The sequence below is a fragment of the Megalopta genalis genome, chromosome 6, assembly GCF_051020955.1.
Source record: "Megalopta genalis isolate 19385.01 chromosome 6, iyMegGena1_principal, whole genome shotgun sequence".
In the NCBI taxonomy this organism is placed as follows: Eukaryota; Metazoa; Arthropoda; class Insecta; order Hymenoptera; family Halictidae; genus Megalopta; species Megalopta genalis.
Genome location: NC_135018.1, coordinates 11,756,308 through 11,774,310, shown reverse-complemented (window position 1 = coordinate 11,774,310; position 18,003 = coordinate 11,756,308). Strand labels below are relative to the sequence as shown.

The following is an 18,003-nucleotide window of genomic DNA, read 5'->3' as shown; positions in this document are numbered from 1 at the left end:
TATCTGCGTATTTAATTCTAAACAACCTTCTTTTTTGTTATAATATAACCTATCCTTTGGTCATTTTTCAATTATTTTAACCCTAGAAAGATAACCATATGACAACGTACGTAAAAGATAACCATACGCTTCAGAGGCGCATGCTTTTCTAAGGCGTCAATTTTATACTAACAATGGATATTTATTTAAGTTAATCTAGTCATTTTAAAGGTTTGGCATTATTGTAAAAATAAAATGCATTTATATTATATTTTTTTATATTTTAAGTAATTTTAAACTTAAATCACTAGACCTCTATGAAAAATTAACAAAAATCAACAGTCTTCGGTTTATGGGAACAAATCCCGTAAAATATCACAAAAAATAGTGTTTTATCCTTACAAACTAGTAGACTATAATATAATCAGTGTAAAAAAAACTATAATATTATAAAAAATTTCTTTAGAGACAGTCATGACAAACGTCTTTCTTGTGTTCACCACAAACTGTCTTTTTGCATTTGGCACAGGTCATCTTTGACATTCTTTTCTTTTTAGACGTGCAAAGACTGCAATAACGCCCTTTTTTGGCTGAGGGTTCTTCTTCATCATCTGTGGAAACCTGTACAGCAGATTTTGGAAGAATATTTTCAATGTTGCTTCGCACATGCCATGGCAAAGTGGGTGCTTCCAGTCTTTGCGTCATCCACGGTGCAGTCAGTTGAGTACTGAGTTTTTTCATGAATTCTCTCCGATTCAAAGGCTTATCACGTTTTGTTAGAACATTGTGACAGTAAATGACATATGAATTGATAAATGCTATATTTAGTATGCCATAAAACATGGTCATTGGCCATCTATTCGTTTTTCTCGAACAGGACGATGTTGAGCACATTTGATCAAATGTGTCAACGCCGCCCTTAGTCTGATTGTAATACATTATTATTTCAGGCTTGCCGGTTGTTGGGTTGATGACACCTTCTTCATCACACGATGATAACAGATAAACCATCTTCGAGGGCTTCGGCTTGTATGACATTAGTGTCAAACATTCATCGTAACAGAACATTGATGTGCCTATTGGTCGAGATCGGGTGTTTTTCAACTCTTCAGGGATGTCGCGTTTATTAGATCTTATAGTGCCAACAAGGGTCAGTTTGTACGGTGCCTGAAGAAGTGATTTCGCGAGAGGTACCGAGGTGAACCAATTATCACAAGTCATAACCATACGCCTCGCGAGCGCATCACCTGGTCATAGCCGCTGAACTATGGTACTTATAGCATAGACACAACCGTCCCGCGACAGGGTAGACCGACGACTGAGTTGACTGAGAAGGACAAGTTAATACGCGCGCCTAATAAAAAGAGATAGCAATATGTTTATTTCGCAGGCGCCTCTGCGACGTAGGTTATCTTTCTCGGGTTAATATCAATGCACATTGGATTTATATTAGTTGAAAGCTCTGAACTTTTTAAGAATGGTATCACTCTGGGTTCATTTATTCTTAATCAGTAGCATTGTTTAGTAACTTATAAGAGTAGCAACAATTCATTTCAGACAAGTGCTGATATATTCGATGACAAACTTTCATTTGCTCTTATTAAGAGAGCTTATTGCTTTATATTAGCTTGGCATTTCTGTGCTGGTCTTAGGTTTCGTATTTCTAATGTATTTATTTATTTTATATCCTTGCTAATGTATTTAGACTAACTTGAATTCAATGGTTTCAGGTACATTACAGAGATTATCATCCGCCGGGGATGCGTTTTAGTTAATAAGTGCGTGTGCCTTAGTTTAAGAATCTTAACCTCTTGCCGTACTCTTTATCGAGTCTAACTCTTAATAAAGATTTCTCTTAAAAATTCGCATATGTCGAGTATTATTGCCTTAGCTTTACTTTTTCGCGTTTCGTTTTTGACTCGGACACAGCCTACTGCTGTGGCGGCCGTGCTTGCGCAATCTCTTGGGTAAGTCCGAACACTTCTCGATGTTCGGCGAGTGATCATGCGGCGTGGTGATTCGATCGCGGACCCTCCTTCTGGGAAGACTCCCGCCTGATCGCTGTTTCACACAGGTTTTCCTGTGTAGGCTCCCCGCATTTCAGCGAGTCGCGACGACGGCCGCCGCAAACACTCTCGAATGGAGAGCCTGTTAGAGATCGAGCGTCATGCTGGTAACTCCGCCTCCCCGTGGCCCCCGCTGGAAACATTCTCCCGGCGGCTCAACCCTCCTCAGGGCCGAGCCGGCGGGAAAATGGCTAAGTGAGTTACCCCCCTTGCGGGACGATCTTCCCTTCCGATGAACCGGTCAACGGTGAGGGAGGGGTTTTTCCAAGCACGACGTCCGCAGTTTCCGGATGCGGATCTCTCTCTTCGCAGTGGTTTCAGCTGCTTTAACATCGACCGGCATAAGCAAGCACTGCTTCGCCCGGTCAGAGCCGGCTTCGGCCCCGTTGCTCAATTATATTGTAGACATTAGATGTGTAGGCTCCCGCTTAGCGCCGATTCAGTGGGTAAGGCGCCCTAATTTTATTTTAGGGCGCAGGGTGAGAAATGGCCACCCGATGTGGGCGGATCAAACTTTAGATAATCATTCCTCATGTGATCGCGTCAGATATCGAGATTTGCGAGGCTCCGGACTTGTGCGAGCATTGTACGCGTCGCGTCACCCACGAATCGGTTTCTTCTGCCCTGATTCGCTCTTGTTTCTCACTTTGAAAGAATCGCTGCCTTCTGCACTGATTCATTTTTGTTCCTGTAGATCGGAGATTCACTTTGATTCACTTTGGTCTGCAATAATACTTGACATATGCGAGCGTGTGTGTAGGTGTGTGCTAGCTACCTGGCGAGTGAGTGTGTTAGTTTATAAGTCGTCGTTGTTAGAAAGGGAGCCATAGCGAATTCCGACTTCGTTCTGACTCCCTTTCGGGTCTCTAAAGCAGTAACCTTCTCGCGGTGAGACCCGGGCAATCGGTATCATCACCGACCCAGAAAATGTTGCGAATTGCGATCTTTTTGAGTCGGGGATGATACCGAGCTGATAGCTGCAAACTTTGAATTATTTTTGATATTGTAAAGTAGTGTATATGGCTGTAATAAATGTATTGTATGATTTTTAAATAAAGTGTGAGGATTTATATATTTTCTTGTCTTATTCTTTCCTAATCGTAAATGATGTTATTATGCTGCGTTCATTGATAATTAATTTATAGGAATTTAATTGTGTTCCTTATACTTTTTCTACATTAATTCAGGATATTGTTGCTTCATTGTTGCTAATGTAAAGCAATGATTGGTGAAATGAAAATCTATTGATACGAGCATCATCCTAATGCGCCACAAATAGTTACTACGCGGTATGCGTCTGAAATCCGTCGTGTGGAATGGAAGTGAGACCCTGCAACGTGAATCGGGATGCGATGAGTGCAGTCTTGTTCCGAGCCCTGGTGTACAATATAATAATGTCTCTATCAACATTGAAAGATGTTATTACAAAATAAAAGATACATAAAAATAAATATTAAATTAAAAATGTTATGAACTGTTATTTGTCAAGGCCTAAAAAGAATGTAAAGTTTATAAATTTATTATCATTGTAAATATACCTATTTGCAAGAAAAAATGTATTATGTAAAACTTGCTATATATGTACCATCATTAATTATATTATTTGTAGAACTGATTACTCGACTGTCCATAAAAGTATGATAATTATACTATATCATTTTTTGTATTATATGTTTCATAAATACTATTTCCACCATTTAAATATTCGCGCTGTACACACTTATTGCCTCTAAATAATATTCAGCACCGTACTAGAAATGAAATATGTAGGATATTCGCTTCTTGCTAACGTGCCTATTTTCCGTAAACTATCGGTAATGCTGATCGCGACACGAAGAGGGCTCTAAAGTCATCCAAAGCTGAGACAGAAAAGATCATAAAATGCAATGTCTGTACGTATACTAAGTTTGTATATTTGTAGAATACAATGCAATCGATATGATCATCAGTTATTTTACAATGCATGTATATGGGGGGGGGGGGGACTATGACTCATTGCCACACATGCCGAAAATAGTAGTAATTTAGTATTAGAAATGAGAATAAAAACAATTTATTGAGACTTCCACTGCTACTGGCAAGTTCTATGAAAATTATTAGAAACACTTAAACTGAGCTTGATAAATTTATTGTAGACTTATGCATATAATATAAATGCTCTTGTGTAACATTCGTAAAAATGCATTGCATTTAGTGGAACTTTGATTAAACAAATTTAATTTTAATAGATTATTCTTGTTTAAAGTCATACTTAAAAATTGTCCACTCGTGGCTAAACTATAAAATGTTTTATACCCTGATTGACCAACAATAAAATGTTTTAAATCTTGCAGATTTCGATGCATTGAATACAAATCTGAAACCTGTTTTCGTGAATAATCTGTTTAATTTACCCTCTGGCCAATGCACGCAACATAAAGGTACAATTATGTTAACGATAACATGGGATGCTTATATTTACAACATGAAATATCTATTGTTCGATTATAATTATGAGCAGTGCTGTTTATTATATCTTTACTCTCTAGTATGTATCTACACTCAGTCGATAAAGGGGGCACACAAATTAACAAAATTGGACCACTTCCAACGAAAAAGTGATTCGAATGACCCTTACAATACCATACTATTGCTGTGTATCATTTTAACGAATCAATTTAAGAATAATTCACAGTCATTATTTTTGACAGACAAATGAAATTGTATTATTAGGTCATTAAGTATGAAATGTCCGATTACCTAATGCATCAAGTTTGGTATCCGATGTTTCCGATATTTCACTTGAACCGTCCTTTGTTCTTTTTTTTTTGCATTGAGAAAGGATTGATAGTTTAGGCGCATATTTTGATTAATTATATTACTTCTTGCTCAAGATATAATAAACCAAACTTTCAGTCTCAAATCGGACATTTTCATACCTAACATATTGCAATGAATTCGTGTTAAAATTTTTTATGTGATCTAACGCAATTGAAAAATTAATTTTTCATTTACAAAAATTATATTATCCTTAAAATATTCTTAACGCATTCAGCTATAAAGTAATTATTCTTACCACAAGTTACTTTCTTTTAACAGCTTGGGGATTGTCATTACCATTTTAGATCCGCCGATCGATTGATACTGTTACAAACGGAACGGGACGTCCCCAAAGTGTTAAACAGAACGTGTTATATGTACATTACTCACGAACGTTTCTTCGCTCATACAGTATATAGATAGTTGCTAATAACTTCTATGAACAGAATAACTGAAGCCGTAAAATATTTGTTTATTTAATAAAATGAGTATCAAGAAATCCACTAGTGTAGGATTCCATGAAAATCAGTAAGAATAATTCATCGATACTACATTTCACTGAAAATTTCTGATAACAAGTTTTGATTGATAATGATCTAGCTTGGATCTGAATTAAGCATATAATAAAGAAATAGAGACTAGATCTACTTCAGACCTAAGCTCAATTAGATACTTCAGACCATTGTTGCTCAAAACTTTTTCCATGGAACCCCTGGAGTACTAAAAGCTCATTGTAAAACTGTTCATAATAATGAAATTTAACATTAACATTCATTTGCACCAACGTTCTTTCTATGACAAAGAAGGTCAAGGTATCTGAAGTAAGCATATGCCAAAAATGCCAAAATCTTGCAGCTAGTTAAAAATGTTCACTTGTCTAATTAGTAGTTGGTAATATTGAAGTGTCATATGGAATTTGTTGGTAATGGAATTTAAGCAACAAGGGGCAGTGTGATAATGGATTCGGTAGTCTCTTTATCGTCAAATTGCTTATGGCACTTTTATATTGTGAGCTCAGGAAAAAAGATAATACGCTGCATTTCTGGCACAAGGAGTATTTAGGACTTTTCATTTGTTACAATCAATTAAAAGGCAAAATAATTTTTCGTGATTTCCAACAATCTTGCAGAAATAAAGGAGCTACAGAGTCAACACTAGCATAGGTGACCATTACTTTCTCGATATACTGTAGTGTCTATGCTACAGGACAATTTTCTCGCTAGAATCTCGAAAGTAGTGACCGGTAACCGACATTGTTGCGACATCGCAATGAAATGTTAGAAGATTTTGTCAGCTTTAACATTAAACTCACCAGACATTAAAAGTGACTGGTGTGTGCTGTTTTATAAAATCACAAGACTGGACTCATTTAAATTTCTCGCAATTTTGTTTATAATGTACAGTTGATCCAAGGAATTTATTCAGTCATTACTTATGAAAGCGTTTTAATTTTTAATTTCAGTAAGATGAGAAAAAGTCGGTCCTTGAAATTGCAACAACGTCGATGAGGGGTTACTGATTTTGAGATTTTTAATTCACAGATCACTTTATACAGGGTGTATTATAATTTACAGGATCCACTTTAGATGTATACCGGAAACATTAAAACAGTGGAGAAAGTTCATACAAGCATTATTTAAAAATTGTACCTTTTTTTGTGTCTCAGTAAACTGCAATTGTAATCATGTTTTCTGTCCACGCTCGAAATGAGTCTTATATGCTATGGTACATCCTGTATATTATATATACACATACCGTAGATATGTACAGTGAAGAGGTATTTATACAATATCGATATGAATATCTACTATCTTATTGGACGTACGACACGAGTGTTGAAAGTTCTTATTATGTACGTTACATACAATCAGTATTGTTCTGCAGTTAGAGATTTTCATTTACTCTTAAATATTCAACTACATATGTCGCTTAATTTAGCAGCGCCAAAATTGGTAAGCAACTTTCGTTTAATCACTTCATTCTGGCAGACTTGCTAGCAAATGTAGTAACAGTTTTACAAGTCGGAATAATAAATTATAAAGTTCTCACCATTGAGATGTTAGATGTTGTAGAATGATTTTCTACATTATTATTTATAAACTGTCTAATATAAAATAAATAAATAAATAAATAAAATTTTTTAAAAATCAAGGGATGAGGAGAGCCTTTTATAAATAATTTTTAAAATTGAGAAAGATCATGTTGATAAATGAATTAAGAAAAATTTAAAATGCACTAGTATAAAAATTAAGTCTGTTAAAATTTAAAAAAATGATACGTTTTTAAGTTTAAAAAGAGATTGTTTTATAAGATATGCTTTTTTCACTCAAAAACAGGTTCTGATTGATAAATAATCTGTGGTTCTTTATGCGTCAAATTTATTAAGTCTATTCCGAGAGAGAACAGAACTGAAATAAAAATTAGTTAACCCATTTAATAATATCGTTACAATATTTCCGACTTCTTAAAATTATGAAATAAAGATTAGGTTATATTTATTTTTGTTCAGGTTCTCAATGTTCCAAAATGTCCTGAACAAAAATAGATATAATCTAATCTTCTCATTTCATAATTTTAAGAAGTCGGAGATAGTGTCAAGATATTTTTAAATTCTTTAAATATTTTCACAATTTCGTATTTCATATACTCGTTTTTGTCATAAATACATAAAATCCGCAGTCTATTAATAAGCAATGGACTATGAGGAATGCTTTCAAAATATTGGAAACAAAATTTTGCAAGATGCGACTTAGACTCAATAGCTTCAAGAATGAGAACTGTACGATGCCAGGCCAAGAAAGTCATTAGTCTTCGAAAGTGTTTATATTTAACTCCACCGGTGTTGTCAGCTAATGCACAATTTAAACAGATGATTATGATCACCCTTACGATTCATGCACAGCAAGCGCTGTAACTATAGCTATTATTTACAATGTAGCGGGTGGTTGTTGGATAATTCTAGTCATCATCGGGAATGAAAATGTAAATGCCTCCAAACTGGAATGTTTTTTCTTTTTTAAATAATACAATTAATAAGTTTATAAGCAAAATTCATAGAAATTTTTGGAAACAAACGATACGCACGTTGCCATCTTCATTTAGTATAATGTGTAAGGATCCTTATGATGCTATTATAATTCGCTATCTTGTAAACTCATACCCTTCAGATACAAATACGGAGTTTCGTTACTATCTTTCAATATTTTGAGAAAAAATAGAACCCTTTATACGGATTTTACTCTAGATACTAAAACTTATACTACAACACACTAATGAGAACAAACAAGTACTATAATTACGTTTTCCACAATTATGACTTTATGAACCTGCTTACAAATAGAAGTCGCCTTGAGAAATAAGTCAACTTTTCCGTCAAAATATTTTGAAAAATAAACGATATATAGGGTGTCCCAAAATTATGTTACGTCTGGAAAATGAGAGGTTCTTGAGGTCATTTGCTCGCCTCTCATTGGTCAGTGTTTTTTTTTACTAATAACTCGTAAACAAAACCACGGATTGCATTTTTGTTAAGGAAAAAGTTGCTTCAAATGACCTCAAGAATCCCCCATTTCCCGGAAATAACATAATTTTGGAACACCCTGTAGAATAATTAAGCTCTCTATGATAAACGCGTGACCAATTTCTATGTGTTTGCATCTTTATTATACAGAATAAAACATCAAAATATTTAACCATATAAGACAGCAAGTTCTTTGAAGAGTCAAATGTCAACTCATTTTTCACAGCGACTAAAGTTGGTCTCACTCGGAGATAAAATCTTTTATTTACAAACGAATCGTCTGAAAAATATTATGAGAAGTTAAAATTTACATTGTGGTACGATTCACTTTATTGTACTAATGTTCCTATATGTTCTTATTAGCTCTTTGAAATAGTACCTTGCTACGCGCGCGCGCGCGCGCGCGTCTTACAAAACATAAATAGTAAATAATGGACTTAATTATTAAAAATAGTTTCACACATTCGCTGCAGTAGTGACTTCCAATCGTTTTTCCATAAAATACACTATTCTTGTGGGGTTTCTTACATCTTAATACTTAGCTCAAGAGCAAAGAAATTGACTATTTATTACAATTTAACTCGCGATAAATTGTCGCAAAATAAAATCACTATGATTACAATTGATATGAATACATTGCAAAATGTACACAGATGCATCACTAGCAGCGTATGCGTTCTCTAAGTATACCTCTTAACCAGCTTAACATAAACGTCTACACTAGAATTAGCGAGGAATTCGTCTGGTGTGATTGACTTCATCAGTATCATCTTCGATTGTAATTATGCGTGATCAAGGCTCACTGTACTTATCGTGCAAGTTTACAAATCCAATCATTATTTACTACAGGATCCTCTCGCGTTCGTTCATAGTTCGTACTACACTGTAATCCCTACGCGTTAGTTTCATGGCAAGGAATGACGTTTCACTTTCAGCCTAATCAGTTATTGTTTACGAGTAATTTATAATATCTAATATCATTACATGTTAGGATGTTATTATACAGTAAAGTATATGTGGTCAGCACGTTTCATGAAACTTATCCTCGAATGAAGTCCCTGAGCGATGGTGTTCTAAAATGGATTTACAAATTTTCGATGAGTTGCGATCGAAAAGAGAATTTGATGATGTACTAACACTGCGACGGTCGATTTTCAAGCCGAATGGAGCGTTCTTAACTGCGGATGATGGTGAAGGTAGATAGTGAACGAAACTGAAATAACGATCAGGATGAAAGGGTTATCTTTCGTCATTACTCCGGAATCATCATAATCGTCGGCATCGTCGCCGCCGCCTGCCTCCTTACGGCCACGTAATTTCAAATCTGAAGGCAAATAATTATAATGTTAGTATTATGCCATTATTCTTTGTCACAAAATTACCGTTGCAGTATCTGCGTATTTATCACGCTAGTGCAAAAAAATCTTTTCTAAAACATTTCAGAAAACATTTTCCAAGTTGAATAATTTTTTGTCTTAAAAATTTCAAAATATTAATTTGTATGCTTTAATTAGTGGTAGTATATACAGAACTTATTTTTTTATCATTTTTGTGGGTCGATTTTCTCGAAAACAAAGTCTCGAGAAAATACAGGTTGGAGATAATATTTTCTTTATTCTTTCAAGTTATTGTCACACCATGTGTATCTTTAATCTACTTGCTAGATCCTTGTAATACGAACATCACCCACCTCGTTCTTTGAGCATGTTTTGATTTCCATCAAAAATCTCGTTTCTTGAATTATGCCTCAGTTTTCCTACAATAACGATACGATGACACGTTTAGTTGTCGATACTAGTGTAAATACATTGCACACAATAAGTGTTAAACTCTGGAACTTCACCAGTATCTTACCTTTATATCTAGTATTGCTACTACTCGAGTTTGTGCCCGATGTTATTCCTGAAACATGCGAAAGAAAACATTTTCGAAATGTGTCATCGTTATAAGATGAAATGTCTTAATTATATACATGATCTCTGATCATATTTATAATAGTTTAAGTATCAAGCAATTTTGAGGAAATCAGAAATTGAGATAGCTTTTAGGTGTATTATTTATTAAGTACTTACTGTAAACTTTGATGCTACCATCGTTATCCCCTAATGAGTTTCTGGACACACATTTATACGAACCAAAATCCGATGAACTGACAGCATTTATAGTTAGTTTCATGTGGACTTTGTAAGCACTTTCTAGTGATTCAGGCTCGTATTTCCCTCCTGAAACACGAGAATGTTTTTGTAAAATATAACAAAATTGAAACAAACAATACGTTTTAGTATAATAATATTTAATATTAGTAATTTAGTATAATAATACAAAATAAATTATCATAGTATAATAAAGATTAGGGGAATCTGCAAAAGTGCCGATTTCCTACTTTCAGTTTACAAAATGAAAAGAATACATTCAAACGTTGGAATATTCGAAAAAAATTCTTTAATTCTATCAGTGTCATCTTGGGTTACATTTGTAGTGACTCAAAAGATGATTGTACATATTTAAAAAAACTGTTATTTAGTTAGAACCATTTTATACTAAAAAAAATGAAACTCAGATTTTTATACAATATGGTGAGATAACATTTATTAATAAAGTAACCTTGACAAAGCGGTAAAACATTGTGCTAACTCATATAGGTAACATCTGTAAGATCGACAACAATAAAAAAGAACATAAATAGTGAGTTAAATCCGATCCGACGTGTAAACAGCAATTCATTAGTGTTTTTCAATAGAAACGATTGTACACCGTACAAAACAAGAATTTCAACAACCTTTGTAGGAGCGTCACAATAGTTCAATCAGTTTGAAAGATAGTCGATCTTGTCCCCCTGTCTGGCTTATTTTAGTATTCGCCGTGCACCGGTTTAAGTTAACGTGATTTCTGTTTAGATCGACACCATTCAGGGACGGTTCCGTACCCGGCTCGTAAGAATCTAGATTCTATCCGGCGATGGTGCTATCTTTCACGAATAGAAATGTTACATGGCCGAAGAGCGAAATAATGAAAGAAATCTATGATTGCGACTTGAATAGTCTTCAAAATACACTTAAATCAGATTGGGCCAATTAAGGAATGTATTGTCGTAAGACTTTTAGTGTTATCTAATTTCGATTCACTTTCTTTTTCGCAATTATTATTCCACATATCCTACATAACGTAGTTATTAAGTAGATCATCGTTGTAAGAAAGGGAGTCAGTAGGAACGTTGACTTTGTTCTGACTCATTTTTGAATCTCTAAAGTAGCAACTTCCTCGTGGTGAAAATTTATTGTCGTATACTAAAAAGTTGTATATTTAAAATCTGCTCGATTTCGTCTCTTTTTGTTCTCGCGAGGTTCAAGATTGTGTTTCGTTACTTCATCATCTGCAATGAAAACGGACTTCTCAAGTCAAGTTCAATCTTGTGTAATTCGCGAATTCGGTATTGTTGTATTTTGGTAAACTACTTCAGGTCTCCGTCGTTGCGTCACCATTCAGGATATGCTCAATTGTTTTGAGCTACGTGTGCTAACGATTAAGTACGAAAATAAGGTCTAGTAAAATATTTACAAGTGCCAGTGTACTAGTTACATTGCATAGTGCTTACCACGTTATTGCAAACAATATCGGTGAATATATATATTTTTTCTCGAATCCATTGATTCGTAAATAAGACAGATCACGAAATTCTCTTGCAATCATTTGTCTCTCGTATTACTTGGTACCGAGCGATCCTTCGACTGTTATAGTAGGTACCTAATAAAGTGGGTTAACCGAGGAGTACCGGTGAAAAAGGATGGCATCGGGTGGCGTTCTGCGTCAAAATGTGTTTGACCCAACCGCGAACAAGTCGTGAGCATATCGTGATACAGGGAAAATGTGGGGATCTGAAAGGAACGGTGGTGGATCGATGGAAGGTACTAAAGCTAGCTTTTATAGACCAGGCATAAAGCAGAGCGGAACGTTTATACTCGCGCTTCGTTGGTGCCCATGTTTATGCGTTTTTGGCATCAAGGTTTCATTATTCAAAAGACTCGTTACAACTGGTTACTTTTCTGTCTACGAGATGTGTTGTATTCTTATGCAATATGTATACGGGGGACGTGAATGGATAATTACACCCCATAGGGTAATACGCGTATGCATCCAAAATAAACATATAAATTATCGGTAGGTTACCAGATGTACCTATTATCGAAACGTGCACTCTGTGCGTGGAAACATTTGCACGATATTATGTGTACGATTGTAATAGATATCATAATATTTGTAGATTTCGATTTTACGGATTGCTTATGATATATAATCTGCTATTTATTCTATAGTGCTAAATTATATTGCTTCGTTCAAGAGAGTAAACAGAATTATTAGTATTTAAATTAGAACTGTATAACACTATAATTATTGTTGAGACACAAAGCGATTGTAAGTTTGAAAATATAATGTTTCTTGAAAACAACAGAAAATATTATAAATGTTATCGTAATTTTACTTTATTTAAAGAGTGTATTATTCGAATTTACCTTGTGGTACTATTTCATCCTTATCCCTGGTCCAGTAATTGATGGACTTCGGATAAGCTTCCGAATGACACTCCAAAGTCAATTCTTGTCCTTCCCGAGCACCCATTAGTTGATTTGGCACCCAAATCATTGGTGGGACTGAAAGAAGCAGTGGAAACTTCCGTCTTTCATTACGTTAACAATGTGTGCAATTCGTTATAGATAGATTCGATGAAAACTACGTAAAATATATGATCATTTAACATTATTCAAATCAGTATAATCTTGTACAATATGTGTTGAATAAACATTCGAATTTCTTATTAAAAGTATTCAATTAACACTTCGAGAGCTGTGCTTTCCAAAAATAGGAGTTACATTCATTTGTTCAAATTGAAAAATGAATTTTCGTCCTAATATATTCAATGTATTAAGTTTTGTTAGAATTTGGAAAGTTTTATTTCATTTAAATGCTGATTGGCCACAGTCAAATTGTAAACAGCGAAACATTGTTGTATGATAGTAAGATAAAAGGTAATATATTAAGCAAGTCAAGAAGCAAGTAAAATAAGAAAATCAGTAATAGTAAACAGTAAATGATACTTACAATGCACAATCAGCATAATTCTTTTACTAACTGATGGTGGAATACGGTTAGATGCGATGCAAAGGTACGATCCCATGTGTACTCGGTTTACTTTAGTAATATTAAAACTTGGCCCTTCAACGCTGGCAACTGCAACAAAAATTACAAATTCGACTTGTATCTAAATTAATTTCTACCATCAAAGATGTGAAACATGTATACGAATGTATATATCAACTTTGATAAAAATTGCTGCTTACCTTCTTTTCCATCTGGCAAGACTATTAATTTACCATCCTCACGGCGCCAGGTAATTGTAGGTTCTGGTGATCCTTTTGCAGCACAACGCAACGTTACATTGCTACCTTCTTTCACCACCATGTCTGTACTCGTCTCGTAATCTAAAATGTCCGGCGGAACTATGAAAAACAAACGGAAACCATAAATATATTAAAATCCGTTAACAAAATCTTTAATAAAAATCACAATACTATTATTGAATTACACCGATTTTGTTGTCAATCAAAGTGTAATTACCATTACAATGAATTGCAAAATATTTTGTAAAACGTACAAAATTTAACCTGCACTCATGTTGCATCTGTTCAGCAATTAAATGTTAGAAATTACCGATTAAGTTATGAGGAAATGTTATTCAAGATCATGTTCTTCAGAATTTGCGAAGATCAAGGTCACCGTAAGTTGTCCTCTCTAAAATAACTAATTCTCTATTATTCTTATAAAGATGATAAATATCACTTGTGCTCATTAGACTAAATGAAACTGGAGTCAAATATAAAAAAATAAATTATATGGAGATAGTATATCGATAGTATATCTTAGTATATCGATGTCGTTTAGAAAATATTATATGTTCCGACGATGTATTCACATATTGACATATTAGCAGGTTGCACTGAAAGCCATTATTTCTTCTTTCTCTTAGCATTCATTTAAAAAAAATTATGCAAATAACCGTGGAAACTATCTTTGTCCCACTTTTCTGACAGAAGATGAATTCCACGACGGAAAAATGCTGTCTTTTGAACCAATCCGTTCAGCAATCCAATTTTCAACTTCTCTGTAATTCTAGAAATGTAAATCTTCTAAAGTGTATTGCATCAATCGAAATACATAGTTGGTAATCGTTTGGAGCCAGGTCCGGAGAATGCGCTAGATGCGATAGCAACATGGGGCCGAGCGTTATCGTGTAAAAGCATCATTTTTCGGCAATTTGATGTGTCTGATGGTCTTTTTTGTATTAAATTATCATTGGAACGCTGCAATTGTTGCTGATACCGTTCGGTAATGACTGTTTCCTTAGGTTTCAACAGTACATTGACTACTGGACCAGTTATTGTGGGGTGACCGATTGCTGTGCCCTTGGTTTGTTTTCGGACATTATCCTTTTATTTTGTATAATTTTGAATATAAAAATTTGATATGTTCTATTCCATAAGTATGAAGTTAGTTATGTCCGAAAACAAAGCAAAAGCACTACTCCACCCATGTCCTTGATTTTTTGCATTTCGGATTGTCGAAATAGATCCATTTCCCATAACCGGTTACAATAGGCTACAAGAAACCTTTTTTCAAATGTAGGAGTATACATCGAGGAAACAGTTTATCGCGTGTCATTCTTTATTACTACACAAAGGTACTTGTGTAAACAAAAGAAGACCTCCGTTAACTGAAATTTTATGAGAAATAGTCAAATTCATTACTCACAGCATATGACACCTAGAGTCATCTGATAGCGGAACAGCGGTTTTCAATGCAACCTTCTAATATATTGTCAACTGCACGCTGTACATTTCACACACTTAGATCTTTCCGTTTGACCATGCTCATTAAAGCTAACTTGATTTTCTCTGCCAATCGACTATTCTAGCATTCCCTTTTTCCTCGAACATCGAAGAAACGTGTCCCTCGCGAGTAATGTCTTACTGCCTACACGTGAATCGGCCAGCAGATAGTTCGGTCAGTAAGAAAAGGGGGGAGAGTGCAGTCAGGGGAAGGGTTACTTGGGGGGGTGGGGTCTATTTTATTCTGCCCTACGGCCGGAACTCGATTTGCGGTTGAGTACCCGTATGGGTGATGCTGAATTGGCGGGTCAAAGCCACCGAGTTAGTCTATCGATACCCTCCCACTTGTAGCCCATCGACGCTTATCATCCCACTCCACATTCAGTTTCCTTACCTTATTGAGAATCCATGCACTTTAGTTTATACATTTACCCTTTGATTTCAACTGTGACATACTTCGTGTTTGGCACCGGTCGATTCCATGTTATCGCGTCAATTGCGAGTGCCCCGGTCGAAGCGAGATTCACTTCCGTCCACAAATAACTTCATGACCCAAGATTAATTTGCGTCGCAAACGGTACGGTAATATGTTACATTTTTCTACGATATACGGTAGCTTATTGAAATATTCGGACACTTTTTGAAATGGTATAACTTTATTAAGATTTGATCAAATAACTCGAATTCTTCTGAGGTGGTAGAAGGACCAGTTCACTTGGTAATGTCTGAATAAATTTTTCTAAAAATTGCAATTAGTTGGAGTGACGAAAAAGGAAGAAAATGATGTTTTACAACTCCTTTATTTGAGCTACGTACTATATTAATTAATAGTTCGTTTAAATCTTTATAATCTTAGATATTTACTTGGAAAGATGTTAAACGCTATTATTATTTCCATTTTGGTATTAAAAACGTAATGTTTATCCTGTCTCGTTAAACACTGTATATATAGCAATTTTTTGTGAATGACGAGAGTATAAAGAAAAACTGAAAGAAACAAAGTAGTACTAATTTTTTAAAATAACTTAACGTAAATACATTCACCAATTTTTGGTTTTTGGTGAAAACAATTAATTATTCAATGCAAAAATGATAAAATTGGTTAGTAGAGCGGATTTATTTTGCTTTGTGAGGTTTACATTATGTTAATTACAATATAACAAATTAAAGACAATAAACGTGTGCTACCTTTTTACTACAATACTCTTGCTTCAGTAAATATCTTAATTTTATTTGCTTCCTTCGAATACAATAATTTAATAACAAAACATTTAGACGAAACATGTAGTGGTGTACACCACTGCAGTGGTACAGCTAATCTGATTCGTTGTTCGATCATGCAGATGTGCGTCATGGACAGATGAATCGTATTTTCATGATACATCAATTGAACGGTATTTCACTGAACGTATCATTGCCTATAATGTTGAAAATTTTCGATCACTGACACGAACGCGGTTCAAAGTGATATTAAACGATTGAATAATTGAATTATCTGATTGTTACTGTAAACGTACGCTATTAAATGGAAATATCCATTCGTTAAAATTTTAAAAAGTGACAATTGTATATACACGGTGAGCAGAAAACAAAGGACACGTTGCTTACAAATCGTGGATCCCATTGTTAAGATCAGCGATCGTAGAATTGTACAGACGTCCTCCTGTTCAATACTAATCGTCTGTTAAATGATTGCTGATGCTAGAATAATGCTAAGTTTGTAGATTTTTCTTAATATACATGGTGTTTAAAGTGTTTTGTACAATCTCTACGCACATCAATGAAATTTTCAGCTCGTAAATAGCTTACCGACACAAAAGATTGAAATACCGTTATTACAACCAATTGCACTTTTTACAGACTTTTTCATAAATTGTCTAGTAAACTAGTCTTAATATGTCAACCAAATTCAAGTCCTTTTCTCCAATTCTAAAAAAAGTTACTTTTCTTGAAAAAGGATCCGAATATTAATGGGAATATTATATCGAATATTATACCGAATATTAATATCATATCTGATAAGGGTGGTATTTTTAATCCTATCGTAAAAATATTAAAAACATGTGTACAGAAATTGTTAGTCTTAAGTATTAGTTAATGCTGATTTGTATTTATAACTTCAGTATCGATGATATAATACATTCTATGAAAATCATCAATCAAAAACACAAAGTTTGTGAAAATTGGATTGGAATTTTCATGATAAGAAGTGGTAGACATAATTTTTCATAACTCATGAAAAAGTGGCGTTCGTCGATTGGACAAGAGAGTTTTAACGCTCTCTTGGAAAAAAGGAGAGGAAGGGTGGATCACTTTATTATGTATTTGGCGGTACATTATATTCAGGCGGAGTTGGTAGATAACAAGGGAAATTCTCTATCTCTCCGCTCCGCGTGCTTTCTGTTTCTCCTGTGGTCTTTGCTCTCAAGTATTCCTTGTGTTTTCCGTGATGAGTTCTGGACAATTTTCCTCGTTGGAAGATATTTTCTGTCATGGTTCGTTGCTATCTTGTTATCCGCTACGGATCACAGAAAAGAGGAAGAGAAACGAAAATAAGGAAACTGAAAAAAGGGGGTAAACGGACGAGACTGCAAATGTCTCTTTGTAACGGGGTACAGGAGAAACATGGAAAGTTCGACACCTGAATCGAACATCGAATTGAGAGAGCAATAGATCACTTCACCGGGACACACGATCTGCAGAACAATTCGGTGTACTGTTCGAAACTACTGGAACCGTTGGAATGTATGTTCGGGAT

The 18,003-nt window shown here is 34.7% G+C and overlaps 1 protein-coding gene across 1 annotated transcript in view; it reads right to left on the bottom strand.

Moving 5' to 3' along the window:
• Nucleotides 1-4,157: 4,157 nt before the first annotated feature.
• The window catches only part of LOC117226142 (limbic system-associated membrane protein), a 246,509-nt gene continuing 232,663 nt past the window's right edge, over nucleotides 4,158-18,003 (bottom strand). Inside the window, exons 4-10 of the mRNA XM_033480195.2 lie at nucleotides 13,701-13,859; nucleotides 13,462-13,590; nucleotides 12,876-13,013; nucleotides 10,437-10,586; nucleotides 10,219-10,266; nucleotides 10,055-10,120; nucleotides 4,158-9,688 (exon numbers count right to left, since the gene is read on the bottom strand). Of these exons, the coding sequence (XP_033336086.1) occupies nucleotides 9,519-9,688; nucleotides 10,055-10,120; nucleotides 10,219-10,266; nucleotides 10,437-10,586; nucleotides 12,876-13,013; nucleotides 13,462-13,590; nucleotides 13,701-13,859 (860 nt within the window). The 3' untranslated portion in view covers nucleotides 4,158-9,518. The remainder of the gene's footprint in view (nucleotides 9,689-10,054; nucleotides 10,121-10,218; nucleotides 10,267-10,436; nucleotides 10,587-12,875; nucleotides 13,014-13,461; nucleotides 13,591-13,700; nucleotides 13,860-18,003) is intronic.